This window comes from Podarcis melisellensis (genome assembly GCF_964234715.1).
Source record: "Podarcis melisellensis genome assembly, chromosome: 1".
Taxonomy (NCBI): Eukaryota; Metazoa; Chordata; class Lepidosauria; order Squamata; family Lacertidae; genus Podarcis; species Podarcis melisellensis.
This window is the reverse complement of record NC_138528.1, coordinates 43,386,134-43,414,089: the sequence shown is the minus strand read 5'-3', so window position 1 is coordinate 43,414,089 and position 27,956 is coordinate 43,386,134. Positions and strand designations below refer to the sequence as shown.

The window sequence follows — 27,956 nt, the reverse complement described above, 5'->3', positions numbered from 1 at the left end:
GATTTTATACTAATGTTATATATCTGATGTCAGCCGCCCTGAGCCCGACTTCGGCCAGGGAGGGCGGAATATAAATAAAAGATGATGGTGTTGATGATGATGATGATGATGATGATGATGATGATGATGATGATGATTAGTGGTTTCACTCCAGTCTCTCCTGGTGATCAATCTGCCTTTACTATCAGGATGGAAGGATGGATAAATGACAGGTAGAAGGGGTGATAGGCAGATCACAAGAGGGTGGATATGTAACAAAAACATTACAGGTGCAGAGTCTTCATCTAACATTGCAAGCTGTTATTACTACAAACGTGAAAGCTCTCCAGTACCAAAGATTTTTAAATGATTATGATTTAATTCCTTAATTTATACTGCCATCTTGTGTTCACCAAATGAAAGCCCAGTTGCAAGACTTGCAGTTCCATGTATGGCTTCATCCACACTTACCTTTTGCCCTGCGCCTTCCAGGCACAGGTCTACACTTTAAAGCACTGCGTCCAAGCACTTTTTATTTGCCCCAGCAAAATCCCACTATTTAACACTGTATTGGAACAAATGATAATTTGGATTTTCCATGGATTGCTGTTTGCGCCTGTTCAGAGGTAAAGAGCAATTTTACAGGGCACTTTAAAGCACGTTCCTAGAAACACGGCACAAAAGGAAGTCTGGATGAACCCTGAGCCAGGGGTGGGGACCTGCGGCCCTCCAAACATCATTGGTCTCCAAATCCCACCAGCCACAACCAGCAAAGGCAATAGTCAGGGATGATGGGAGTTGTAGTACATCAAAGCCTCAATGGTTTAAAGTTTTCCATACTTGATGTAAGTACAGTGGTACCTCGGGTTAAGTACTTAATTCATTCCGGAGGTCTGCTCTTAACCTGAAACTGTTCTTAACCTGAAGCACCACTTTAGCTAATGGGACCTCCTGCTGCCGCCGCACTGCCAGAGCACAATTTCTGTTCTCATCCTGAAGCAAAGTTCTTAACCCAAGGTACTATTTCTGGGTTAGCGGAGTCTGTAACCTGGAGCGTCTGTAACCTGAAGCGTATGTAACCCGAGGTACCACTGTAACTGGAATACAATATGTTAAGCAAAAACAGTGCAATGACACAGAAAATGTTGTCATTGCAGGAAATTACATTGGCTGGTCCAGCTGACATTTCCTCTTTCTGTGCTGGAGGAATCGACTTCCCCATGCCCTTCACTTAAGGGGAAGCAGACACTTCATCCAAAGACAAGCACATATGCGTGGGGGCCCCATGTCCCGAAGTTCAGAATAAGACTAATGATGCAATTTTAATTTTGTTGCTGTTGTTATTTTAATTTCTTGCCCACCCTTCACCCTGAGATCGCCAGGGCAGATTACAACAATTTGTAATACAATATTAAAAGCAGTTTAAAACTGCTTACAATCACAGTATTAGGGCGGGCCTAATAATATACATCTCAAAGTGTGAAATGCCATGGTAAAGCAATGAAGGTTCACCATTCACTGAAAATGGGGACTGAATTGAAAAATCCCACCTGATTTGATTCATGTTGATTGTAGTTGTTTTTGTTTCCTGCTGGCTTTTCTCCTTTCCACTGCTGTCTGCAGAGCTTGCAAAATCAGTTCCCTGTTATTTTGAATGTTATAGTCACTCAGGTTTATAAGTTTGTTGAATTCCTCCTCGGTGTAAGTCAAATTTGTCATTCTGTATGGTGAGTTTAAACTAGTAAAATCCACCTCTCCCTTAGCCGTGTCTGCAGAAGTTCGCCTAATTCCTGCACAAAGGTTGCCAAAAATGGATAGTACGGGGGAGGCGCGGGGGGGGGGGGAGAGAGGAAGAGATTGGGTTAACACTGTGTCTGTAAAACAGTATCCCTCTATGACGAGGATGCCCAAATTCTGTATTGTTGAGAGTCACTCTATTCTCCAGATAGCTGTCTGTCTATTATAGAACAGAACCTGGAGTCTATTACATATGATATATTCAGCACAATCTAGCAATAAAGACTTTGCAGAGCACAAGTTGGCCATATTTTGGACATTCCAAATGCATGACCAAACATGGACTCTCTCTTATGGATGCACACAAAAACATGTTTTTCTATCTTGATTGATATTTCATCAGAGGGGTGGGGTGAAGGATAAAATAGTTTAATGGGCTATATGTGCTTTTGGGTTGTCAGTGACATTATTTATAACAGCAGCAGTTCAATCTATGCATGTTTACTTGGAATTAAGTCTCCCTATAATCCTGTACACACTCACCCAGGCTGTAACACTCTACACACTTACCACAGAGTAAGCCCTATTGAACTCAGTGGGACTTACTTCTGAGTAGACATGCATAGGATTGTGATGCAAGGCTTGCTGCACGTCTTACAGGACTAATCGTTACATGTTTGCACACTGTGGCACATAACCTAATGTATTCTCTTTTTTACATGTGAGAGCCCAGCTTGTTATTTTATTGACTGTCTGATCACACAGTTCAAAACTGACAGACCTGTTTCTTATATATGCTACCTGAAGGTAGATTTGAAAAGGACTACGTGCCAAACAAAAAAGGGACTATAGAATGTTCCCACTTGTAGGGCTATGGTTTAAGTCTGACATGTGAAAAGACACTGGCTGCAATCTAACAGAATGTTTTTAGCATGCTGAACCCCATGGATTTCTGTAGCCTTAAATATACTTAAATTATCTGTTTGGGATATCAAATTCTTCCATTTAAAGACCAGTATATTTGTCCTTCTCTTTTCCCTGTTTGTAATATAACAATGGAGACAAGCTGCTAACACTCTGACTTGAAAACAGTTATTGTGGCAAGAATCCTCAATGAAAAGCTGGAGGAACATCAGAGAGGGAAAGCATTGCTTGAAGCTCTTGTGTGGTATTGACAGGTGCAGGTCTTGTGGGAGGTGGTGATGAATGTCCTGTCCTTTGGAAATACTGTTCCTACACCATGTACCAAGAGGGCCTGGATAGCTCATTTGGTTGGAGCATGGTGCTAACAATGACAAGATTGCAGGTTTGATCCCCATACGAGACACCTGCATATTAATCCCTGCATTGTGGGGGGTGGGACTAGATGATCCTCAGGGTCCCTTCCAACTCTACAATTTTATGGTTAGGCAGTGGCTTCTTTGCTACTTGGTCCCCAGTCTCATAGAACGTGACTGAAAAGTTCAATACTAACCAGGTTTTTTATACTCCCTAAAAGAGTTGTTCACTAGTGGGAAGTGAAGTATGATTGGAGCTTCCGGGTTCTCTTTGTCCTCAAAAATGTAGCATTCCTTTGGATTCTCCCTGTCTTCTTCAGTCAGTGCAATTTCAGGAAAAGGAATATCCTGGTCCAAACAGTATTTGCCCATCTGTTCTATAGACTGCAGAACGAAGAGGAAAACTAGAGCTTAAATAGCAAAACTAAGGCCATTTCCCCCCAAACAGTCCTCATCTACTATTGTCAAACCTAACTAAAGCTGTAGAGGAGAAAGTGACTGTTTTGCTGTTCAGGTAAGTTTAGTCATTCAGAGAGAACAAAATGCAGGAAGGAAAACAGACAATTTCTCCCCTTCTCAGTCAGGTACATCTAGGAATCCATGGTGCTGACATGAACTCCCTATGGATGGATGCACATTATATAGGTGCTTATATTTTGTAGGTCATTGGCAGAGGATCTGCTTTGCATGCATAAAACTGGGTCAGCTGCAGCAGCGGAGGAAAAGAGGAGGAGCCTCGGCTGCGGCAGGTTTAAATCGCTGAGGCCCCGCCCCCGGGATATGACACGGGCAGGGATTCCCTTAGGTATTGCAGGGGCTGGAGCCAGCCCCGCGAATGTGGGGACGGGGCGTGCCGCCTGCAACCCCACCTCCTTGTTTATTGGCTTTGTAGGTCATTGGCAGAGGATCTGCTTTGCATGCATAAAGTCCCAGATTCCATCCTTGACATCCCTGGGTAGGGCTGGGGGAGATCCCAGTCTGAAAGTCAGTGAAGACAATATTCAGCTAGATCAGGGGTCAGCAAACTTTTTCAGCAGGGGGCCGGTCCACTGTCCCTCAGACCTTGTGGGGGGGCCAGACTATATTTTGGGGGGAAATGAATGAATTCCTATGCCCCACAAAAAACCCAGAGATGCATTTTAAATAAAAGGACACATTCTACTCATGGCTGGATTTATAAGGCGATTGGGCCAGATTCAGCCCCCTGGGCCTTAGTTTGCCTACCTATGAGCTAGATGAACCAATGGCCTGACTCAGTATAAGGCAGCTTCCTATGTTTAAACGCAGAAACTGGTTTCATGCAACACGCATCACCATATACAGAATGAAACTCACTTTATAATTGGATCATAGGAAGACTTCCATGTTTAACTTGGGCTCTACTCTACAGCATGCTTAGCTTGATATTTAATCTAACCCTCTTAGGCTAGCATACAGGAATAAGGATTTCTTTATAAACAATTTGTATGCCCCAAAACATTGCAATAAATGGCAAAGTTATTCTCTAGTCCAAAGATAAAATAAGAATAATCTTACATTAAACCTGGTCTCCAACAGGTTGTAGTCGAGTGATAAGATAACATCCACATTCCTTTCCTTTCTTATCAATGGGGGGCAACTGGTATTGATGAAATATCCAGCATCAACCAAGAATAGCTCTTTTTCCTGAGGTGTAAGAGAGTTGGGGCACTGGTCCAATTTACTGTCTGCAAGGCAAGTATTTATTGCTATTGTGACATGCTTATCTAATACACACCAATGAAATACTGAAAAAACAAAACTTATGATCGTTTTTGATGGGCTGCTTTATGTCTTGTTAGTCTTAGCATTAATCAGAAAACAAGCACCTTCAGTGGTCTATCCAAACCAAACTGTACTGCGTACTGTGTCAAGGCTTTATTTGACTGATTAACCACTAGTACTAATGCTGAGAAAACAAGTATTTCATCTAGCATGACCGTATTTGTACATAATTAGGTTGTAAATTACTTTGGGTTCCCTTGGGCAAGATAAAGAGACTAAGAAATTTAATAAGTATAATACATACATACATACATACATACATACATACATACATACGTTTCCTACAAGAGTATTGTAGCAAGGTGGTGACTTGCATGACAAAATCTGGTGAACATTTATAGTGCAGGAAGGGTTTGGCTGGGTTCCTCCCAATTTCATGTGCTGATTTATTTACCTTGCCACATGGAGAATGTTTTATGTTGGTAATAGTCCTTGTGTAGCTGGAGACCTCTCAGAAAGTTAGGTTTCTTTTCTCCTATTGGCCGACTGGTCAGAATTCCATTGAAGATGCTGGATCTGTTCATTGGTGGAATGAAACAAGCTGTGTGACATAGAGAGAACTGATTTATAGAAGCCCTGTTGCCTTTATCTGGAAGAACAGCAAAAAGCACATACAGTGGTACCTCGGGTTAAGAACTTAATTCATTCCGGAGGTCCGTTCTTAACCTGAAACTGTTCTTAACCTGAGGTACCACTTTAGCTAATGGGGCCTCCCGCTGCCACTGTGCCACCAGAGCACGATTTCTGTTCTCATCCTGAAGCAAAGTTCTTAACCCGAGGTACTATTTCTAGGTTAGCAGTGTCTGTAACCTGAAGCGTCTGTAACCCGAGGTACCACTGTACTATGAAAAATTCTAAACTCTGGTGCTCAAAAACTAACAACAACAATATGTGCACTGGCTGTTTACTGGTCAAAGTAGTCATTTGTGGGGTTTGGACATCTTTTATGTGCAATCAAACATCCCTTCTTTATACTGCCACACGGAACATGGTCAGATGGCATAGCTTCTGAAGAAGGCGGATTCTGAGCTTTAAAATAAATAAATAAATAAATAAATGGTTAGAATAGAAATTATGACCTCTGTATGCCTTCGTGGTTCTTATCTACTCTTACATCCAATCCAGATAGTCCATTTGTTTGCACTCAATGTATTTCACACTTGCAGCAATGCTTTGTGCATTAGATGTGACATGCACATCTGCACAATCACACTAACACGCACATTTCTATGGATTGCAGCCAAAGACTTTAAATGTAATCAAAACCATTTAAAGTAGCATGTGCTTTCCTAGTAAGTCAGGGAGAGAAATCAGGTATATGTATGAAAAACAACCCCACAGAGATGGATGGGTAAAACCCACAAATTAGCTACAATGTTCAGATTAGGATCATCTGCTTTGCAGATTATCTGCTGTATCTGCACAGTGATGCATTTTATTCTTTAGTTCCTTCTCTGTTGAAAAAATGCCATTGAACTAATAGAAATTACCCAGGCCACTTCTTACCTTCATCCTTTTCTTGGTCTGGGAAAGGCCACTGCCAGGATTTGTATAAGTGATGAACATCCTTCAAATTCAAGGAAAATATGTTACTCCAAAGGCCTGTAAATGTAAACATATTCAAAATGAAGACTTTCAGCACCTCTCTTTGTCATTCTCAATCAATCAACTTGTCCTTTTTGGTGCAGCTAAGGCTTTGCTACTCTGCAATCAGCTGGAAGCAGCATTTACGGTAGCTGAGAAATTAAGGGATTGAGCTTCCAAAGGATCAATTTTTGAAAGGCTGACTTAAAGGATTTTCTGCATCACTCGTAAGTTGGACCAGATGGGCTTTGAGAACTCTTACAATGCTATGATTCTGTGGGACTTTGTAGCAGCTAATCTGGAGGTCTCCTGCTTCATTTAGAGCAGAGCTTTCCAAACTTTTCATATTGGTGACACACTTTTTAGACATGCATCATTTCATGGCACAGTCATTTAGTTTTACTAGCAAACCAGAGGTTAAACTAATCCCCTTCCAGCTCTGGGAAGAGCATGGGGAGCATTCGTGCAACACACCTACACATTGCAGCTAACACACTAACGTGTTGCGACACACAGTTTGGAAAGCTCTGATTTAGAGGATGGTTCAGGCAGGCAGCTGTCTTGCAGAGGCAGCCCATTAACTGGCAGGAAAAAAATGAAGAAACATCTACTGTCATATATAGACCCTGTGGAGGATGGAGAGCAGGAGGAAGCAGGGCTCTCTCTGTGTGTGAGGTGTGTGTGTGTGTGTGTGTGTGTGTGTGTGTGTGTGTGACTGCCCAACACAGTTAGATAGACATGGAAGGAGAATACAGGGGAGGCTCTGAGCTGTTTTTTCTTCTTGCATGTTTTAGAATTTCCCACATTTGCGGTACTGTATCAGCTCAATGCTCAAGAGAGAGTTACAGATTTTTGATAACAAGCTACACTTACTATGGTAATACCAATATTGAATTTGCAAAATTGGGACTCAGTTTGGCAATTTTTCTCACCAAAAGATAACTTTCCTCAAATCAAAATTAAGTCACCTTCCAAATAGCAGATCCGAGACTCTGGTCTCTTGTTTATTAGTCGTCCCATGAAGAAATCACTTCCAAAATCCTCTGGACAAATGAAGGCCCCGTACTTAGAAAATCCAACCTCATATGGGGAGAATTCACACCATTCTATAAGCAGAATGAGAGAAGAGAAGTGGAGAAAAATATACCCCAATGCCTAAAATCAGGAGGAAGTTTGAGAGGAGAATGATGAAGACAGAATTGCTCTCTTTGGGTGAAATTCAGGAAAGGTTTGTACAGAGCAGAACCATTGAAATGAATGGACCTAACTTAGTCACATTCATTCATTTCAGTGGGCCTACTTTGAGTAAGTCTTGATTTTGGCTGCAGTTCTGAACTACTTACACACTGAAGCCCCCTGACATGGTTTCAAGATTGCAGGTGGTTCTACTAAAAGACACCATACCATTGTTGAGTTGTTGTTGTTTAGTCGTGTCCGACTCTTCGTGACCCCATGGACCAGAGCACGCCAGGCACTCCTGTCTTCCACTGCCTCCCGCACTTTGGTCAAACTCATGCTGGTTGCTTTGAGAACACTGTCCAACCATCTCGTCCTTTGTCATCGCCCTCCATCTTTCCCAACATCAGGTTCTTTTCCAGGGAGTCTTCTCTTCTCATGAGGTGGCCAAAGTATTGGAGCCTCAGCTTCAGGCTCTGTCCTTCCAGTGAGCACTCAGGGCTGATTTCCTTCAGAATGGATAGGTTTGATCTTCTTGCAGTCCATGGGACTCTCAAGAGTCTCCTCCAGCACCATAATTCAAAAGCATCAATTCTTCGGCGGTCAGCCTTCTTTATGGTCCAGCTCTCACTTCCATACATCACTACTGGGAAAACCATGGCTTTAACTATACGGACCTTTTTGGCTGCAGTTCTGAACTACTTACACACTGAAGCCCCCTGACATGGTTTCAAGATTGATTGAGTTGCTTACCTTTAAATTCACAAGTGCTCTGGGTGTCCTTCTTGACATTGAGGGCCAGGTAGATAGGCAATGGATTCTGCCCCTGAGTCACAGCCTGTTGCTGACTAGAAAGTTTGCTATCACTTTGCTAAGAGGAAATGATGCAATGAAACACAAAGAAAACAAGAAGAAATTCAAAGGCAGAAAATAAATTATGAAGCAACAGATGCTTCCAAACCAAGCAGCAGACGGCATGGTTGGGTTGTGGCTCTCACCTGAACTCTGTTGAGTCATGTTGTGGCTGCTTGCCGAGCGGTAAAGAGGGAGCGGCCAGGTGGTGGCAAGGTCAACGTAGTGCAAATACACCGGCAGGAGTGGTGTATTGGCTCCACTGGTGCATTTGCACCTCAGCAACCACCACAACAACAGCCCCGCTGGATCGGGTCAATGGCCCATCTAGTCCAGCATCCTGTTCTCACAGTGGCCAACCAGATGCCTCTGAGAAACCCACAAGCAGGACCCAAGCACAAGCGCACTCTCCGCTCCTCTGGTTTCTAGCATCTGGTATTCAAAAGCATACTGCCTCTGACTGGGAGCACAGCCTCCTCACCCTCTAGTTCCCAGTAAGAAACAACAACGCAATTGACTGGAGGTCAGGTGAGTGCTGCCACCTCACCAGGCCATCTGCTACTGCCCAAGAGCTAGAATGACTGCTCCCATTAACTGGGGGACGGCTTTTGCGTGGTCGCAAGCAGCCCCCCCAGGGACTACTAGACTCCTGACAAGGTAGTTGGCTTCGCCACCGCCCCCCAAGCTGGATACCTGGAGGTTCCCACCTAGCCTCGTCAATCAGCCAATTCTGGCTGGGGGGGGCGCGTTGCCAAGGGAATTGGCCAGGTAGAGTTAGGACCGCCCACACTCACAACAGAGGGTGTAACTTACCTGTTGGTCCTGTCGGTTCCTGAACTTCCCCATCCTGCCCTCCCTCAATTTATGCCTTCTTTCGCAGTTTAACCTTCTTCTTTACAGCTATGCAGGCACTGCTGCGGTCCTAGATGGTCGCCATTGAGGGACCGGGAAGGAATTTCCCTGCATTGGCAGGTTTCACCTTCGCCATAGCAAAATGTCACAACTTTGGCGGTTTGTAGGCCTTGGGTGGAATCCTTTAGTCTATCTTCCCTCAATGGGGGGGGGGGTGAAGCAGTGACACACACCCCTGCAGTGGCGATCCCAGGGTTCCCCGTTAAAGACAAGGCACTGGCCATACACCAATGGGTTGTCAGTGCTCTCTGCTACGACGCGGCGAAATGGGGGGGGGGGCTCTCTGCTTGAACAGACGTTCTCCAGAGTCAGCCCAATCCCCACACACTTTGGATAACCCTGATGTTCCCCAGATCCCTGGCTGGGGACTGGGAGGGATAAATGCCCAATGCCTAAGCCAAGGTCTTCCTACATCTGAGAATTTAATAAAGTTGTGGCCAATTTCAATCCTATAACACGTTGTCAGGTGTCATTATACCTCCTGGGGGTTGCCTGGGCCTTGGGGGGTCTCCGTCTGTCTAAGCAATGTCTGGAAGGAAAGATGAAGACACTTAACATCCTTAGGGTAAGAGGGTCTTTGGAACACATACCTCGTCATGGAACATGCGGTCGATTATAAGGGACCACACATCAGTGAAATAAACCAAGTGCCCCTCTCGAGCTCTCTGCCTTAGCTCCACGTCATAGCGCTGTAGGGCCTCCAAGGAGAAAGCACTTGACTTGCTCCTAGCAATATATTCCTGTGCTCTGTGGATTGGACCCATCAGGTCCTTTTGAGACCAGTCAGCATCTTCATACAAACTTCTCATTGTCCTGCAGAAAAATAACACCTTCAGAACAAGGCAATGCTATAATTTAAACTGCCTTGTAAATTACACTCACAAAATCTACCCTCATATCATTAGGGCCCAAAAGCACATTGTAGATTACATGAATGTGTGCTCTCATTTAATGCATTTGATTTGGAAGGGATGCTTTAAAAAGCAGCCGGGGGAGGGCCTAGTCAGGTGCGGGACTATGGCACACAGGGAGAGGAATGAACCCTGAACCATGGTGCCTAATACAATTGTACCTTGGTTCTCAAACGCCTTGGTACTCGGACGTTTTGGCTCCTGAATGCCGCAAACCTGGAAGTCAGTGTTCCAGTTTGCAAACTTTTTTGGAAGCCGATCATCTGACGCAGCTTCTGCGGCTTCTGATTGAGTGCAGGAAGCTCCTGCAGCCAGACGGAAGCCGCGGCTTGCTTTTTGAACTGTTTCAGGAGTGGAACGGACTGCCGGAATGGATTAAGTTCAAGAACCAAGGTACCACTGTACTGTACAATTGTTTCTCTCCCTGAAGCTGACATTTGCCATCAGACGGAAGGTATTATTGAAGCTACTGTTGGGGATAATTTTTTTAAAACCTTTCCACATGTGCAGCAACCTGCCTCTCCAGCAGCTGCTATTTTTCGCAATGCTAATTCACATTACCATGTTGCGCCAGATGCTCCAGAGAGGTATGTCACGCAGTCTAGAAGATTCAGCTTCTGAAGGGCAGAGAGGTGTCCATAAAAAGCTGACATTGCTCTGGCTCCTCCTCCTGTTGCCATGACAGCGATCACTGGGACCTGTGGCACAAACAAGATGGAGTAAACAAGTAACTGCCTAACTTGTTCGGGACTATCAGTCAAATATCTAAATATTAGTAAATCTAGGGGTAAGCAACCACAGAGCTGTATTGCTAGATAGGCAGGTCCATATCATAGGAATATACAGTCATACCTCGGGTTACAGATGCTTCAGGTTGAGCGTTTTCAGGATACGGATGCGCCAAAACCCGGAAGTACCAGAACGGGTTACTTCTGGGTTTCACCGCTTTGCGCATGCGCAGAAGCACTTAATTGCAACCCGCGCATGTACAGACACAGCGCTGCAGGCTACAGATGCTGCGGGTTGCAAACGTGCCTCTCACACGGATCACATTCGCGACCCGAGCATCCACTGTAAATGGTGCAGAGAGAGCTCTGTGTGATGTCATTTCCCCTGTTCCCTGCGATGGGATGAAACAATAGATTTTTAATTCTTTCTCCTTCCTACCACCTCTCTCTCACTCCCTTCCTCACCTTCGATGCAGATGCATGTCTGTGTGCACTAATCAATCATATATTTTGAAACCTAGAAGAATTTTGTCCTGCATAGTTTCCCTACTATCGTTGCCATGATCCAGTGCAAGACTGTTAAGTAAACCGTATTAAGCTTACTTTGTAAGCTGTTTGTTGTCTGATTCTTTTATAGAGAGGGAAACCAAGGGGAATTGCTCAGAAAAGGAAAGGCTCCTCAACCTAGTTCCAAAGCTTCTATTTTCGTTACGAAGGATGGGATTTTAATGCTCTGCTTAATCTACAAGCCTGGGAAACTGGAGAGATAAATTGTAATTAATATTTTCTTTCTTAGCCATCAATAAGCCATCCCACATAACCTGTATCCAATGTCAGTAGGCCATAATACTTTCTTTCCAGGGGGTGGGGGGGGAGAGAGTATACCAGTTCAAAGAATAAAAGGTATTTATTACAAAAAGCACACATTTGAAGCTTACTCTTTTTTTTCTCCTCAGGGGATGTCTATCAGAGAAAATGCATTTAAGAGCTTCTGCTTTTCTGTGGGTCCTTTTTGTCTGTTGACTCTATTTTCCTTCAACAATGCATTGCTGAAGTTGATTTCTCTCAACAAAGCAGCTTCTCTGCAATACCCACACTAAATAAACTGCTTTAGTTCTTGTCAGGGAACTGTCATCGGAAAGAGAGTTGGTGCAGAGGCTCCAGCAGACTCGGAGAGATTCTGCAGCGGAGGAGGGAACCAGCAGGGGGAGAGCAGAAGCTCCGGCAAAAGGGGAGTCGGAGGAGGGAGGGCTCTGGGATACTTCTAGTGAGAATAGTGCAGAGGTAACAAGACCCCCGTTGGCAACTCCCACCCTTCGCCGGAAGCTGTCACGTAGAGAGTCACGAAGGCGCATGTCCGTGAAACAACTTTTATGTTGGCGTAAATTTCGTAGACGCCCACTGTCAGATTCTACCAGCGACTAACGGAGTCATGCCTTGGGAGGCTCCGTTAGTGCCTCGGTTTGGCTGAACTGCCAAACACCAGAGGGATCAAGCTTTTACGCACAAGCAGCTCATTATCCCATCACAGCAATCTGACAGTCTTTGTAAGCTGCTTGTGCAAGCAGAGGGCATCATGAGCGAACCAGCCGGAACCGCAGGAGCTGGAGCGGGCGCAGGTCCAAGCCTGGAGGAAAGGTACAGAGCGATGGAGGTCCAGCTCGCGCTGCAAACGGCGAGGCTTGAGGAGAGGAGGGCTCAAGATGCGGATAAGGGGAAAACCGCCCCACTTGCCAGAAAGGTGCCTGGATTGGTGCAGAGATTTGGGGGGGATCCCAGGAACTATCAAGCCTTTAGAACGGAGATGCAATATGCTCTCAATCTACTGTTTGATGACTTCACCGATGAGAACTCTAGAGTGGCGTACGTAATTAGCCATCTAGAGGGAGGGGCGAGGGACTGGGTTCGACCCCTGATGGCAGCCAATAATGATATCTTAAAGGACACGAGGAAGTTTTTTCGCGCCATGGACTTGATGTTTTCCAGCGAGATTGAGCAGGGGGTGGTGCGGAGGCAGTTGATGGGGTGCAAACAGGGGAGCCGATCTGTACGTGAGTACTGGACTGAGTTCACTATGCTTATTCATAGACTGGGGTGGGATCTAGCAAGTGAACCTATTCAAATGTTATTTGAAGAAGGGCTCTCTCCGACCGTGAAAGATGAACTTTCCCGGGCGCCCAGGGCGGAGTCTATGGACCAGCTGACTAAATCTGCACTGTCCATAGGAGCGCGCCTAGAAGCAAGAGCTTTGGAAAAGCGGGAAGGAAAGGGGGAACGTTGGAAGGACTTCCGCATTCCAGAGATTCCGGAGCAGTCTTTCCCGCCCACAGAGCCGATGGAACTGGGAACAGCGCGCGCGCGCGCAGTTTCAAACACCAGTGAAGGGCGGAAGAAGGAGGGAAAGAGTGCCAAGAGATGTTATCTCTGCCAACAGCCAGGGCACTTTGCCAGAGTTTGTCCGCAAAGGAAGGAATGGCAGGGCATGGCTGGAACTGTTGGGGGAAAGGAGGAAGGAGAAATAGAGGAGCAAGTAAAAGCCAACGCCTGGTTGCCAACATCAGGGCACAGCAGCCAGGCCAGGGAGTAGTGAATGTGCCCACGCCGGAACCTCCAAGACCAGCGCTTGTGATAGAGGTGTTGCTGGAACTGCCAAACGGACACCCACTAAAGATAAAAGCGCTATTGGATTCAGGCAGCTCCTGTAATTTCATGAGTAAGGAGTTTGCTGCTGAACACCAGATACAAACTCTCCCATTAAGTAAGCCTTTGCAAGTAACCACGATTGATGGGAGGGAACTGTTGGGGGGAGAAGTGAGCCAACAGACTGTACCAATGATTATGAGGGTGGCAAGACACACAGAACTGATAGCGTTTAATGTAGCCACCTTGGGAGGAGCTCCCATCATTCTGGGAATGAGCTGGCTGGCACTACACGATCCGCTAGTAGGCTGGCATCAGAGGGTTGTTTCCTTTGGTTCAGCACATTGCCTAGAACACTGCAAGGAGGGAGAGGGTCAGGCAGGGGCCAGAGCCACTCTAGCAGGGATGGAAGTGACTGACAAGGGGAAGGTGCCACCACAATACGCTGATTTGGTTGACGTCTTCAGTGAAAAGGAAGCAGATAAACTGCCCCCGCACAGACCCTTTGACTGTCAAATCACCTTACTCCCAGGAGCACAATTGCCAGTGGGCAAGCTGTATGCCATGTCAGACCGTGAGATGCAGGAGTTAAGGGAGTTCATTGACAAGAACCTCAAGCGAGGTTTCATCAGAGAGTCACGAGCGGTGGGGGGCAGCCCAGTGTTCTTTGTGGACAAAAAAAACACGGGCAAACCCAGGCTTGTGTGTGATTTCAGGGCCCTAAATGCTGTGTCAGAACCAGTGACTTTCCCTATGCCCAGAATTGATGACATTCTGACACGGGTGAGAAAAGGGAAGATTTTTACCAAGCTGGACCTTAGGGGGGCATATAACTTGATACGTGTGAGGAAGGGGGATGAGTGGAAAACCACTATGTTCACCCCCTTGGGGGCGTTTGAGTACTTAGTTATGCCTTTTGGATTACAAGCGGGCTCCGCCTGCTTTCAATCATTTATGAATCACGTCCTGGGGCCATTGCTCTACAAGAACTGCGTGGCGTTCTTAGATGACGTCCTGGTGTACTCAGAGAATGAGGAGCAGCATGTGCGAGATGTTAGAGAAGTACTGAGCAAACTGCGAGAAAATCGGCTGTGGGTGAAACTGGAGAAATGCCAGTTTCATAGCAGGGAGGTGGAATTCCTGGGGTACCGGTTGTCTGACAAGGGGTTGGCTATGGATCCCGGCAAGGTTCAAGCGGTACTGGAATGGAAAACACCAAAGACCAAGAAGGACGTGCAAAGGTTCCTGGGCTTCGGAAACTTCTATAGGAAGTTCATCAAGAACTTTGCCCATTTAACAGCGCCCATCACGGATTGTCTTAGCAGCAAGAAAAAATTTGCTTGGACGGAAGAAGCGCAAGGGGCATTCGAACGCTTAAAGGCAGCGTTTGCGTCGGAGGAGCAACTTTTGCACGTGGATCTACGGCAACCAATGCGAGTGGAGACGGACGCGTCAGACCGAGCGGTAGGGGCCGTGCTTCTCCAGCCGGGGAAAGATGCGTCTGAATGGAGACCGTGTGCATTCTTCTCGCGGAAGTTGAACAAATCCGAGAGGAACTACACAGTATACGACCGAGAACTGCTCGCCATTCATGAAGCATTCCGGAGATGGCGGCACTTGCTGATTGGGGCGCAGCACAAGGTTCAAGTCCGGACTGACCACAAAAATCTGGAGTACTGGAGAACAGCCCGAGTGCTGAACCAGAGACAAGTGAGATGGGCCCAGGAGTTCTCCAAATTCAATTTTGAGATTCGTTACGTGCCAGGGTCCGAGAACGTAAGGGCGGACGCTCTTTCCAGAAAGCCTGAGTACTTAGAGGGGGAGGGGGCGCCGGAAGCAAGGCACGTAATCCCTGAAGACCGCTGGGTGTGTGGGGCGGCTTTGGTGGGGCAGAAAGAACTGTTAGAGGGTACGGAGAACGACGAATACGCCCAAGAGAAACTCAGAGAACTCAGGAGGACAGCGGAGAACACAGGGGGGTTTGAAGAAAAGAGTGGGGCGTTGTATTACTAAGGGGCACTGTACATACCCGATGGGGAACTGAGGGGCAGAGTACTCAAGCAGTTGCATGATAGCCCCACAGCGGGGCATTTTGGACAGCACAAAACCATGTGGTTGGTTACCAGGGAATTTTGGTGGCCCAAGGTGAGGGAGGATGTACGGGAATATGTCAGGGGTTGCGACAGGTGTCAGCGAGCGAAAGGGGAGAGGGTGGCGCCAGCGGGGCTCTTACAACCCTTACCCACACCAGAAAGGCCATGGGAGGCAGTCTCCATAGATTTTATGACAGACCTGCCAAAATCCAAGGGCAAAACGGCGGTCATGGTAGTGGTAGATCTATTAACTAAGATGTGTCATTTTATAGCCTGTTCTCATGCGGTCACAGCGGAGGAAACCGCCAAGTTGTTCGTAGAGCATATTTTCCGGTTGCATGGCGCCCCCTTGAGGGTGGTCAGCGACAGAGGGAAACAGTTTACTTCCAGGTTCTGGAGGAAACTTATGAGCTTACTGCACGTGGAAATCAATTTCTCCACTGCCCGGCACCCGGAAACAAATGGGCAAGCGGAAAGGGCAAACGGGATTTTACAACAATACCTGAGGTGTTATGTAAAGGACCGAGAAAATGATTGGGTAGATAAGTTACCTCTGGCAGAATTTGCCTACAACAACGCTGAGAACGTGTCCACAGGGCTGAGTCCCTTTCTGGCAAATTATGGGTGTCATCCCAGGGCATTTCCAGGGGAAGGAGGGGAGAGGTGGAGTGTGCCGGCGGCGGAACATTTTGTTGAAGAGATGGAAGCCATCCACCGTCAGCTACAACTTAACTTAGAGAGAGCCAAGGAAGAATATAAAAAGCAAGCAGACAAAAATAGGAGGGAAGGTGAAACTATAAGGGTGGGAGACCGGGTGTGGCTATCCACCCAGGGACTACCTTTCAAGGGGGGTTGTAAGAAACTGAAACCCAAAAGATTGGGACCCTTTGAGGTCATACAGCAGGTGAACCCAGTAGCATTCAAACTCAGACTGCCCAGTCACATGAAATTGCACCCAGTATTTCACAGGTCATTACTGTCGCCGTACCGAGAGGGACGTGAATGGGGGGGGGAGCGTGAGAGAGAGGTCTCCCGAACGCCCGTGATAGAAGAGAGAGAACGCGACATGAACGTGGCAGGAATCATTGATTCCAGGTGGAAGGGGGATCAGGTGGAATATCTGGTAGAATGGGAGGGGGAAGTAGAGTCGGAAAACACTTGGGTACCCGCTGAGGTAGTCAATGACGAGGTTCCAATAGAAACATTTCATCGGCGTTTTCCAAAAAAACCGCAACCCGTGGCACGATTTAGAAGGGAACACTTTGGGACCACTGATGAGGAAGGAGAGTTTGGAGGGTTCCCAGAGTCAGGGGTGGGTGAGGAAGCCGACTCCGACGAAGAAGAGGAAGACGGGGAGAGAGACGGTACGCCATGGTTAGAAGTGTTTGAATCCTCGGACGACGAGGAGAGTTCCTTTAGGGGCTTTCCGCCCTCACCGCCAGTGGGAGAGGACGCGGGGGGTGAAGGGGGCCCTGAGGGGGAGGTGGATGTCAGGGAACTGTCATCGGAAAGAGAGTTGGTGCAGAGGCTCCAGCAGACTCGGAGAGATTCTGCAGCGGAGGAGGGAACCAGCAGGGGGAGAGCAGAAGCTCCGGCAAAAGGGGAGTCGGAGGAGGGAGGGCTCTGGGATACTTCTAGTGAGAATAGTGCAGAGGTAACAAGACCCCCGTTGGCAACTCCCACCCTTCGCCGGAAGCTGTCACGTAGAGAGTCACGAAGGCGCATGTCCGTGAAACAACTTTTATGTTGGCGTAAATTTCGTAGACGCCCACTGTCAGATTCTACCAGCGACTAACGGAGTCATGCCTTGGGAGGCTCCGTTAGTGCCTCGGTTTGGCTGAACTGCCAAACACCAGAGGGATCAAGCTTTTACGCACAAGCAGCTCATTATCCCATCACAGTTCTATTTATATATTTTTGCACTAACATGAATAGCTTTGGGTCACAAAATGAAGCACATGTACCTCATGTCCTTGCAGCTCCTGATCCAGCAGAAGAACCTTTTTTAGAGCACTAGCAACCACGTTCTTGCGCTTAGACAGGAAGTCCTGCTCAGCCCCACAGAGATCACATCCCAAACGCACATCTAAATCTCCTAAACTGGAATAAAAAGAAAGAAATGCACCTCCCTTTGTCACCTGATATACGGAGGTAGAAAGCAGTGTTGTGCAGCTATGTAATTTGAAACTGAGAACTTAGTGTGGTAGATTTTTTGTATGTGTTTTGTCATTGTTGTGAGATTTTAAAACATGAAGGTGGCCTGGTACTCAGACAAGGACTAAAATGTGCCAAAAATGAAGGTAAGAAAGGAACAGACTCTGCATCTCTCATCACCATCCTTGCTAGGCTATAACACTGGATAGTCTCTGACAGATGTAGAAGGAGATGATACGAATAGTATTTGTTCCAACTAAATATTGGGCTTTCTTAAAGTGGAGTGCATGAGTATGTGATTTGCTGGACTGAGCTGGACAGAGCCAAGCTGAACAGACAAGAATTTCTTATTTGATTTGATTTTAATATAATAATAAATAATAATTTCTCACCAGTCATTGACCTGGAGCTGCAGCTCCAATTCTGCATCCTGAAAAGGAAGATGTTGAGTTTACCTATGTTAAGGTGCTAAGCAAATGCACTGTGTAATGTTCATAAATATAACACAATAGGCTGTTTATTACCAATCCCAGGGCTTCATTTTCATAAACATTTCCAAGCATGGCACTTGTGGGTCTCTTAAGAGCAGTGGAAGAGGCATACACCATCCCAAAATCTAGGTAACTGATAGATTATTTCTTAGCCACTAGACTGTTTTCTGTTTATTAAAGTTCTGGATATGGAACACAAAGTAGAGCTTTGACAAGGGAGAAAACATTCAAACTTAGTAATCTAAAAAACAAACAAACAATTAAATCCTGATATGGACACAAGGATAACATTCTTTGAAAGGAACAATGAATTTACAAATCCCCTGTTAAATTTCAGAACTAATGTGTGGTTTTATTGGCAAAGAGCTACTTCCTTCTTCTCTTCTGTGCCAAACAATTGCTCAGTTGGTAGATTATGAAACTCTCAAACTCAAGGTCGTGGGTTGGGCAAAAGATTTCTGCATTGCAGAGGGTTGAATTAGAGGACTGCTCTGGTCCTTTCCAACTCTACAATTAAATGATTCTATGATAAAGATGAAGCCACCTACCTTTGATAAAGACAAGGCTACTTTTGTTTCCTCTCCTGCAGGGAGGGATTTCAGCAACACACTTGGACAATCAGTAGCAGCGTCTCCAAGCCATTTCCCCACAAAGGAATTACTCTAAAACGAATCACAAGAATGTAAACACACTCTAGAACACATCGCAAAGGAAGCAAAATGAGACACATTTGAGGCTCTAGATACTGACTGCTTTCAACACTGCTGCCTGTTCTACATATGAATCCCTCTCTGTTTGGCCCTTACTATATAGGAGAACAAGAAAAGCACACTCTGCCAGCAAGGACATTAAAAAAATGTTTTTATTAAAAGATATTCATGTATAACAAAGGTACATATAACATCTCTATTTCAATTCATAGAGTCCTTTCTACAGGTAAATTACATTCTGTGTGAAACACTGCTGTCATGAGCATTGTGAGGTTGGGGGGAGAGAGAGGAGGAAGAGAAAAGGGGGAGAATAATGATATTTAATTCTTTTGCATAGTGTATGCAGAGTTTTTGAGTCAGCATTATGTGGATAGGTTTTTTATTTATTAGAGCACACCAAGGGTCCAATTTCTCAGCAAGCTACTCTGTAATGGTCCTTTAGTGCATTAGTTAATCTGTCCCCCGCAGGTACACTGAGGAAAGCTGTCCTTGGTAAGTAAAGTGTTACCTTCGCACTGGCCTCCAGTTTTGGCTCCCAGTTCTTCACACAGTGAAATGTGAAGCTTTCTGACTCCTGGGTGATCGCCTGTGCTTCTTCAAAGGATTCCTTCACCACAAGTTCAATATTTTTATTGTCTAGGAGAAAGAATTATTTTAGTTAAAATATTTCTTTACCTCCCTTCTTCAGTACAAAGGTGTACTGAAGAATATACAGTACTACTTTACTGTATATTCTTTCCCCCATGGAGCTCAAAGCAGTGTACATGGTTTGTCCCTGCCTGCAACCCCAATTTGTCCTCACAACAAGACTGAGATATAATGAATGGCCCAAGTTCACTCAGTGAGCTTCTTGGCTCAGTGCAGATTTGAACCCTGGTCTCTCAGGTCCTAGTTCGACACTCTTAACTGCTATACCACACTGGCTTTTATATGAAAATAATTTTAAACAATGCAACAAAATGGTACAAGACAGGCTGAAAACAAATGGTGGAATTCACTGTCATGCTCTTCTAGTCGTTTTGTTCCTGTTTGACAGACAGACAAACTGATACCCTCTGTTCTCCCTACACACACACACACAGAGAGAGAGAGAGAGAGAGAGAGAGAGAGAGAGAGAGAGAGAGTTGACCATCCCACTTTTACTGTACTTTGCAGTGAGCTTCTTGGCTCAGTGCAGATTTGAACCCTGGTCTCTCAGGTCCTAGTTCGACACTCTTAACTGCTATACCACACTGGCTTTTATATGAAAATAATTTTAAACAATGCAACAAAATGGTACAAGACAGGCTGAAAACAAATGGTGGAATTCACTGTCATGCTCTTCTAGTCGTTTTGTTCCTGTTTGACAGACAGACAAACTGATACCCTCTGTTCTTCCTACACACACAGAGAGAGAGAGAGAGAGAGAGGGAGAGAGAGAGAGAGAGAGAGAGAGAGAGAGAGAGAGAGAGAGAGAGAGAGAGAGTTGACCATCCCACTTTTACTGTACTTTGCAGTTGTGTGCAGCATGTCATGGCATTACAGTGGTACCTCGGGTTACATACGCTTCAGGTTACAGACTCCGCTAACCCAGAAATAGTACCTCAGGTTAAGAACTTGGCTTCAGGATGAGAACAGAAATCGTACTCCAGCGGCGCGGCAGCAGCGGGAGGCTCCATTAGCTAAAGTGGTGCTTCAGGTTAAGAACAGTTTCAGGTTAAGAACAGACCTCCGGAATGAATTAAGTTCTTAACCCGAGGTACTACTGTATAAGCAAGAGAGATACAGCAGCAATTGCATTTACAAAAACTACCATTACAGTTACGCCTTACAACTGAAAAGAGGCTTCAGTGGAGATCACTCTTTGGTTGTCTACTTAACAAATTCTCAAGAATGGGACTCACTTTTCAAACACTCCTCATTCTTCCATTTGTCCATCTTAACTTCTAAACGTGAAACCTCACAGGCCTGGGAAGAAAACATAACAATCATAGAAGGTTGAATTCACTAAGCCTGCTGTAGCCTGAAACAGAGGGGTGGAATCTACACACATATAAAAAAAACCCGCTGTGAAAATGCTTTGTTTTCAAAGGTTTTGAAAATTACATTGAATTTTGCATAGCTCACTGTCGTCATCTAGTGTCACATGTGTATATTGCACTTCACAACACATCTTTTGTTGGAAGCCACCTGGAGTGGCTGGGGAAACCCAGCCAGATGGGCAGGGTATAAATAATAAATTATTGTTTAAAACGTTTTATTTGCAGCTGTGTAGCTGAGTCCTGGGTGTGTGGGGTGTGCAGAGTTATTTCTGAAGAGGACACAGCTGTGGGCAACCTGAGGAAACTCCATCAGATCTTGGTGCCTGACCATAAACACAAGAGTGCTCAGTGGACCTGCTTTGTTCTGAGAGATTTCAGCGTTCCATTTGTTTGGTCCCTGAGTCAGAGCCAAGGTGGAATTCTGGGTGAGAGCTAAGAGGTGTTCAGGAGGCATGTAAGAAGGAGAAGGGGTTACCATTAGTACTTAGTTTCAGTACTAACATCAGTATATATTTATTGGTGCATTCCATTGGTGACTTTATTGCATATCTTTGTAATATGCATGGGTTCTTTTAATTGGTTGTATACTGCTTAAACATACTTTATATGTTAAGTGGTATACAAATGATCTAAATAACAACAGTAACTCCTTTTAAGGGGAGTCTTAAGAGTAGGTGGCGGATGGAAGGTAGATAAAAGGTAAAAAGGTATATCTCTAAATGCTTTGCAGCACATAACCAAGGGTTTCTGATTCCCAATCATTTAACAATTACAGCAACGAAAAGGCTTTTCTCCACTTCTAAATTAGGTTGCCAAGATGAATAATGTTCAGTAATGATTACTGTGTGACTCGGATGTTTGTGCTCAGTTCTGGTCCTGAAAACAAATTCCTGGGCTGAACCTATGCTCAGGGACAGTTTGTTCCTTAATTCTATGTTGCCTCCCCCAACACGCACACACACCATCTCCACTGTCTTGCACTTGCATCTTGTTAGTAGACCTTAATGTTCTAGTAAAAAACAAAACAGAACTTCAAAACATGGAGTTTGCCGTCCAAACGTAACCTATAATGTTCCTTTTGCCTGTTCTGATCCTGGAAGATTCCAGTATTTTTCTTTTAAATTTTAACCTAGAATCAAACATGACAGATTATAAGCAACTACATTGGTTAATGTTTGCCGTATTATTTCTGTTTGGCTCTATTCTGTGTGGCACTGTTCATTAATAATCTCCATGCTCTTTCTGCTTGGCTTACAATGTGAGGCGCACTTAGCAAAACAAAGTCCAAAGTTTCAGGTTTTCCTTTAAAAAAAAAAAAGCTCAACAAGTTTCTGGTTGTCCTGATTTTTATGGCAACCGTAGAATTCAGGCCGACTCTACTCCATAGCGAGGCCTGCAAATCTTCCTGCTCTTGTTCAAAACTTCCACCAACACCTGCAATCTGCTCCAAAACCTGCCCTCCCACAGTTTCTTTAAGGTGTACTTTCATTAAAAAATAATCATAAGACTTTATATAAGTCACAGCATTTTTTATGCGCAAAATTCCTTTTCATCACTGAACTTGGAAAAGGTCTGTGTCATACATAATTCCCACTTTATAAAGACATGTAATGGAGGTTGAAAAGACTGTGATCTGCCCAGGACTATTTTTTCCTGATCTTCAAAGGCTCTGTTGCTCTGCTAAAGTATTTCCATTTATTCTACAGTGCAGGACCATTTCACAATTAATTATTTGCTTGGAATGACTATCTCAGGACTCAGCTACATTAGTAAAGAAACAACAATTTGAATGCACAATAAACATGCAACACCAGATGGCGCCAGAGAGCAGGAAATTTTAAAACTCGGCTTTCCATAGATTTTTTTTTTCTTTTGTTAAAACGATCTAATTTCTGACTTATATATAGTGGGTTTTTTGCGCTGTGTTTAGATTCACCCTCAGACATTTGACAAAGACCAGTATATCATACAGATTGTTTCTCTTTTGCAACTACGTTGCTCATATAGGACCCTCCTTATTTCTGTAATTTTAAGTTGTGGTTGTTGGTTGTTGTTGTTGTTGTTTTTTGTTGTTGTTGTTGTTGTTTCTATACCACCCTTCATGTGAAGATTACAGGGAAGTTACAAAACACAAAAATACATACCATAATGGCAAATAAAAACAATATCCCCCTACAGTTGAGGTACATACAGTAAGCTTTCCACAGCCCATGCCACTGAAGCAACCTGAGACTCTAGCGACAGCAATGGATCCAAAAGTATCTCCCCCCCATTACCTGCCCTTTCAGGGGCAAATGAAAGATGTAAAGTAAAAGTGGAGCTGTGTGTCATCAGCATACTGCTGACAAAGTACAGTGGTACTTCGGGTTACAGACACTTCGGGTTACAGACTCCGCTAACCTGGAAGTAGTACCCCAGGTTAAGAACTTTACCTCAGGTTGAGAACAGAAATTGTGCTGCCACAGCGCAGCAGCGGCGGGAGGCCCCATTAGCTAAAGTGGTACCTCAGGTTAAGAACGGTTTCAGGTTAAGAACGGACCTCCAGAACGAATTAAGTACTTAACCCAAGGTACCACTGTAATCCAAACCCCACTCAGTGGTTTCATGCTTCAGTTGTTTTATTTGTTGCAACCTGTCCTGGGACCTTGAGGTGAAAGGCAGGTAATAAATTACAATATTAAGAAGAAGAATATTAAAAAGATGCTGATTGTAGTTAATAATGGGTCTTACTGTAAGGATGCCATTAGTAGCAATGTTCTCAAAGCCACCACATCTGGGGAAAATATAAAAACATTCAGCAACAAAATGCATGTTACATTTTTAACACATAGTGAAATATCCTGAAACCTAATTTTGAATCATCCTTCCAAAACATTCATCCGTTGAGTTTTATTCGTCCCTCGGGAGAATCAGCATTTACTGTTTAACGTAATAGACTAGGCCTTCATAACTTGCAATCCAACTAGGCGTACACAACACCTCAGCAAGAACTTAAAAATTATACTTTGTGAGTGGTTTTGACACTGTGACAGAAGCTGAAGAAGAAAATACTGTGCAGACAAGCTGTGTGTGTGTGTGTTGGCAGGTGGAATCAGTATCAGTCCTGGAGAGCCACTGATCTAACTGGACTTGGTATTAGGTGTTTCTGCATTCTAATAGTATGTCAAACTGCAAACACATAGAAATAACAAATTTATATTAGAAGGGTGGATGAGCCCAGCTATTGATTGATTGCTTCCAATTGTGATGATGTCTATTAACTCCATTTTATAATCAGAACAATTTACTCACATGCTCTCCATCTTGAATTCTACTTCAAGGCTCTCCGGTCCCTATAGGGGAAAGAACAAAAAAGAAACAATGGCATTGTTAGCTCTGAGCCCAGCCCATGAAGAATTTACCACTTGTTACCTGAGGGAACAACTGTTTTAATTGTATGCTAGCCTGAATAAATTATACTTGCTCACTGCATCAGCCCCTTTTCCCCACGGGATGCTTCCGTCTGTCAAATAGGCCAAGTGATACAACCCTCCAAGGCAAACCCTCACAGAAAACTCCACTTGAACATCTGTTCCCAGAACTAAGGTGGAAGAGTAGCCAAAGACGGCTTTTCAGCAACTCAAAACAAAGCAGCCTATGAAATGCATTTTTGGAAAGGGAAGAAAATTATCACGATTGACACTAGCTGCATGTGTCATAGCAGTGTCATAAAACTGTACCGTTTTCCTAATTACTGCCATTTAATTGAGTAAGGAAGGGTTGTAACTCATTTTTTTTGCATGCAAAAGTGAAGATAATGCTGAGCTAGATGGACCAATGGTCTGACTCTGTATAAGGCAGCTTCCTATGTACCTAGAATAAGCTATCAATTCAGATTAATCTCCCTCACTGCAGGCCACCCAGAAAATGAATCAGGTAAATTAAAACGAACGGAAGGATAAAGATGATGCAATTTCAGCTGTCTTCCTAATTAATATTATTCATACGTTGCACTATTTTTTTTTTACTATTGTGTAACTGGCTCTTTTGGTGATAAAGGCCCCAAATACATCAATAAAGGATATGTTGTGTCAATTCTCACCTGACGGTTCAAAAGTAAGTCTTCACAAATAGTTTCCCCAGGTCTCACTTTAGCAATATCGTAGGCAACCATGAAGATGAGATCATCTTTGGTGACCACATCTTTATCGTAGAGCTTCAGTTCCAGCACATTCTGAGCACAGACAGGAAAGGCATGAGAGAAGGCATATAACTCCATTTCACAGCATGCTGTTGAGGATAGGGCAGACTTTCTGATTGTATGTTATTTTAAGGAGTAGCCATTTCTTGCAGAACATGCCAGTCCCACAGAACATAACGGATATCTCTTAAGCCAGAAAGCACATCTCCAGAATGTTCTCTGCTTTTGAAATGCTGCCCTTGAAACCTTAAATGTGTGAGGCCTCAGCACTGAATGCTTGCACTTCCTCTCTGCTTTCCATTTACCACACACTTCAAATTCACAGAAACCAATCACCAAGAGTATTCTAGTTTAATAGCTGCCTACCTTGACCTCAGGTTGGATAAAGAAATGGAAGCTTTCATTCCAAACAGGATTACCGGCGTTTGAGATGACTTTCGTCATCATGTGTTTATTTGAAGCTGATGGCAGCCAAAGGCTCACATAACAATCAGAAGAAGTCCCTAGAGCAAAACAAAACCGCATCAATAATCATTATTTGGTGCTTTATTATCATTAGGTAATAATAGGGTTTTGTAGGCTTTTCTGGGAAAATACAGGTTTCCCAGTCTTCTATCCAACACTTTGAAGAACCTTCAAAAGACAACATACTGAAAGAGATGCAGGACAGTGTACATTCTTGTTATAGAGGTTCTGGACTCCCCAAAAAACTCAAGATAAATGCAATGCAACGGATTTAACAACTCACTCACATAGGTCTCTTGAAGGTATGTGTCGAGCCTGGATGACCTTCACAGAGAGCAGGTAGAATGGAAAGGTTTCAACCTTTACAGAAAACAAATGTTGCTGAATTAATTGTGCAACTTGGGTACTTACATCAAAAAACAAAATATTAGTCATTTCGATGGAAGGATAGATTGACCATTCCCCCTAGTTAAAAATAAAGATATATGAAATTCCTATCATTGTACAGAAAAAAAAATACAGAACTATGACTGAGTCTTCCTTTCTGGTCCAGAAACATTACTATTGTAAAAATATTTGGATACTCCCCCCCCCCCAAAAAGGCTGTTATTATTAAAATCACCTATAAAGATATTTAATTACACACTTCTCTCTCATAGCTTCCATTTCCATCTTCCTTTGTCATTTCAATATTAGCTGTTATTGACCATGTTCCTTAATTGAGAATTCTCTTCAAAAGCACTTAATCTAATTAGCATTGAGTTGTTTAAGTCACACCGATTCCTTCCATCAGTGGCTTTCTTGTGTTGGTCACTAATTATATAGTATGCATTTTGTTATATTCTCCATTGAAGTATTAATTTCAGAACAAGCACCCATGTGACCCGTAACAAATACCACATTTCTGTCATGCCACTACACCTGGTCACTTTCTCGTCACTGATTTCAAATTCTTAATCCGTTCTTATTCTTTCTCGAAGGAGCGCCCAGCTCAAGGTTTATCAGATGACATGTGATCCATTTTCAAATGATTTGTAGGCACCTGAACGTGTTTCTGCAAGTTTGCTCATGGTCTGAAGACATATACGTGACTCAGGATAGTACTGTGACCAAAGGCAGCAACGGGACAGCGTCTATGAGGCTGAATTGATTTGTAGCTTCCATCATTCCATTGGCTTGGTCTTTATGAAGAGCATTGGTAAGAAGATTGCCGTCCATATGGTCTTGCTGTTCTACATTTCACTAAATTTGGACTTTTGATCATGAGAAATATTTTGTGACTTCATTAATACTGGGCAGCGTTTGATGGCATTTAGATCAACAATTATATATTCTAATATCACTCTCTTGAAAATATATTTAAATTAATTCATCTCTTCTAAAGTCAGGTGCCCTTACTTGTTTCTGAATCTTCTTTTTCTTTAGTTTTTTATTTATACATTTCATTAGTTTTACAATCCATTTAAAATTTCAAAATTGACTTCCTTTCCCCTCTTTCTGTGGTTCCTTAAATGTATTTTTAATATCTTCTACATATTCAAATTCATTTAACTTTCTCATTTAATTATCTACTGCAAATATATACTCTTATAAAACTGCAGGTTGTTACAATAATCCTGCTAATGTTTTCATCTATTTACAATTTATCTGTAAATATTCAATAAACATTTTCCATTCCTTTATAAAAAGTTTGTTATCTTGATTTTTTATTCTTCCGGCAAGTTTTGCCATTTCTGCATATTCCGTAAGTTTTTGTATCCATTCTTCATTTTCTGGGACTTCTGCTTCTTTCCATTTTGGGGCAAGTAACATTCTTGCTGCTGTATTAGCATACGTAAATAAATTTCTATACAATTTAGGTAGTTCTTTCCCTATAATTCCCAAAAGAAAAGCTTCTGGGGGTTTTTTTTTGGGGGGGGGGTTATACACACCCCTCAATCGGCTACACTAAAAATCTTACATGGCCACTAACATGTTGTGGAAATTCAGCTTGTCGAGTATTGTGTTTCCTCTGCAGTAAGGAAAATCATGTCCAGCACTAGTAAAGAGTTAAAATATTCGATTAATCTTACCTTAGGCATTAGAATGTCCATTGCATAGATGAGAGGCAGTAGCGATGGGCAGTAATTCAAGTATTCTGCTGTGTTAGGTACCCGCCTGACTTCCTTCTTTTTTTGATTAAAGAAAATGACTGGTGCCAAAGAGCTAGTGAGATATTATATACACGTCCCAAGCTCCACCTT

At 43.9% G+C, this 27,956-nt stretch overlaps 1 protein-coding gene across 4 annotated transcripts; it reads right to left on the bottom strand.

The window, feature by feature from the left end:
* Positions 1 to 102: 102 nt before the first annotated feature.
* On the bottom strand, positions 103 to 27,885 carry LOC309357663 (cytosolic phospholipase A2 delta-like). Of its 4 annotated transcripts, XM_081890037.1 has the most exons (20): positions 27,786 to 27,885; positions 26,001 to 26,073; positions 25,615 to 25,751; positions 25,150 to 25,281; positions 24,360 to 24,400; positions 23,799 to 23,841; positions 20,931 to 20,994; positions 19,556 to 19,683; positions 18,886 to 18,999; positions 18,239 to 18,276; positions 17,657 to 17,792; positions 10,793 to 10,929; positions 9,911 to 10,133; positions 8,310 to 8,427; positions 7,349 to 7,486; positions 6,303 to 6,398; positions 5,191 to 5,337; positions 4,530 to 4,699; positions 3,191 to 3,377; positions 105 to 1,769 (listed from the first exon to the last, which is right to left on the bottom strand). In XM_081890037.1, exons 1-20 carry the CDS (start codon positions 27,804 to 27,806, stop codon positions 1,540 to 1,542), a joined length of 2,373 nt encoding a protein of 790 aa, XP_081746163.1. In that variant the 5' UTR covers positions 27,807 to 27,885; the 3' UTR covers positions 105 to 1,539. The 4 variants fall into 4 exon arrangements, with proteins under 4 accessions (XP_081746164.1, XP_081746163.1, XP_081746162.1 ...); XM_081890036.1 differs by lacking the exon at positions 27,786 to 27,885 and having other exon boundaries at positions 26,001 to 26,169; XM_081890039.1 differs by lacking the exon at positions 26,001 to 26,073 and having other exon boundaries at positions 107 to 1,769; positions 27,786 to 27,833.
* Between the last annotated feature and the right edge of the window lie 71 nt (positions 27,886 to 27,956).

What these genes read in the sequence shown, in the direction of transcription:
- LOC309357663 (XM_081890036.1), bottom strand. Translation starts at nt 26,148, where the DNA reads ATGACTAATATTTTGTTTTTTGATGTAAGTACCCAAGTTGCACAATTA. An exon ending in GAATTCAAGATGGAGAGCAT is followed by an intron (nt 23,842 to 24,359) that starts GTGAGTAAATTG and finishes TATTTTCCCCAG; the next exon opens with ATGTGGTGGCTTTGAGAACA. An exon ending in AGGAGCTGCAAGGACATGAG is followed by an intron (nt 10,930 to 17,656) that starts GTACATGTGCTT and finishes TTTGTGCCACAG; the next exon opens with GTCCCAGTGATCGCTGTCAT.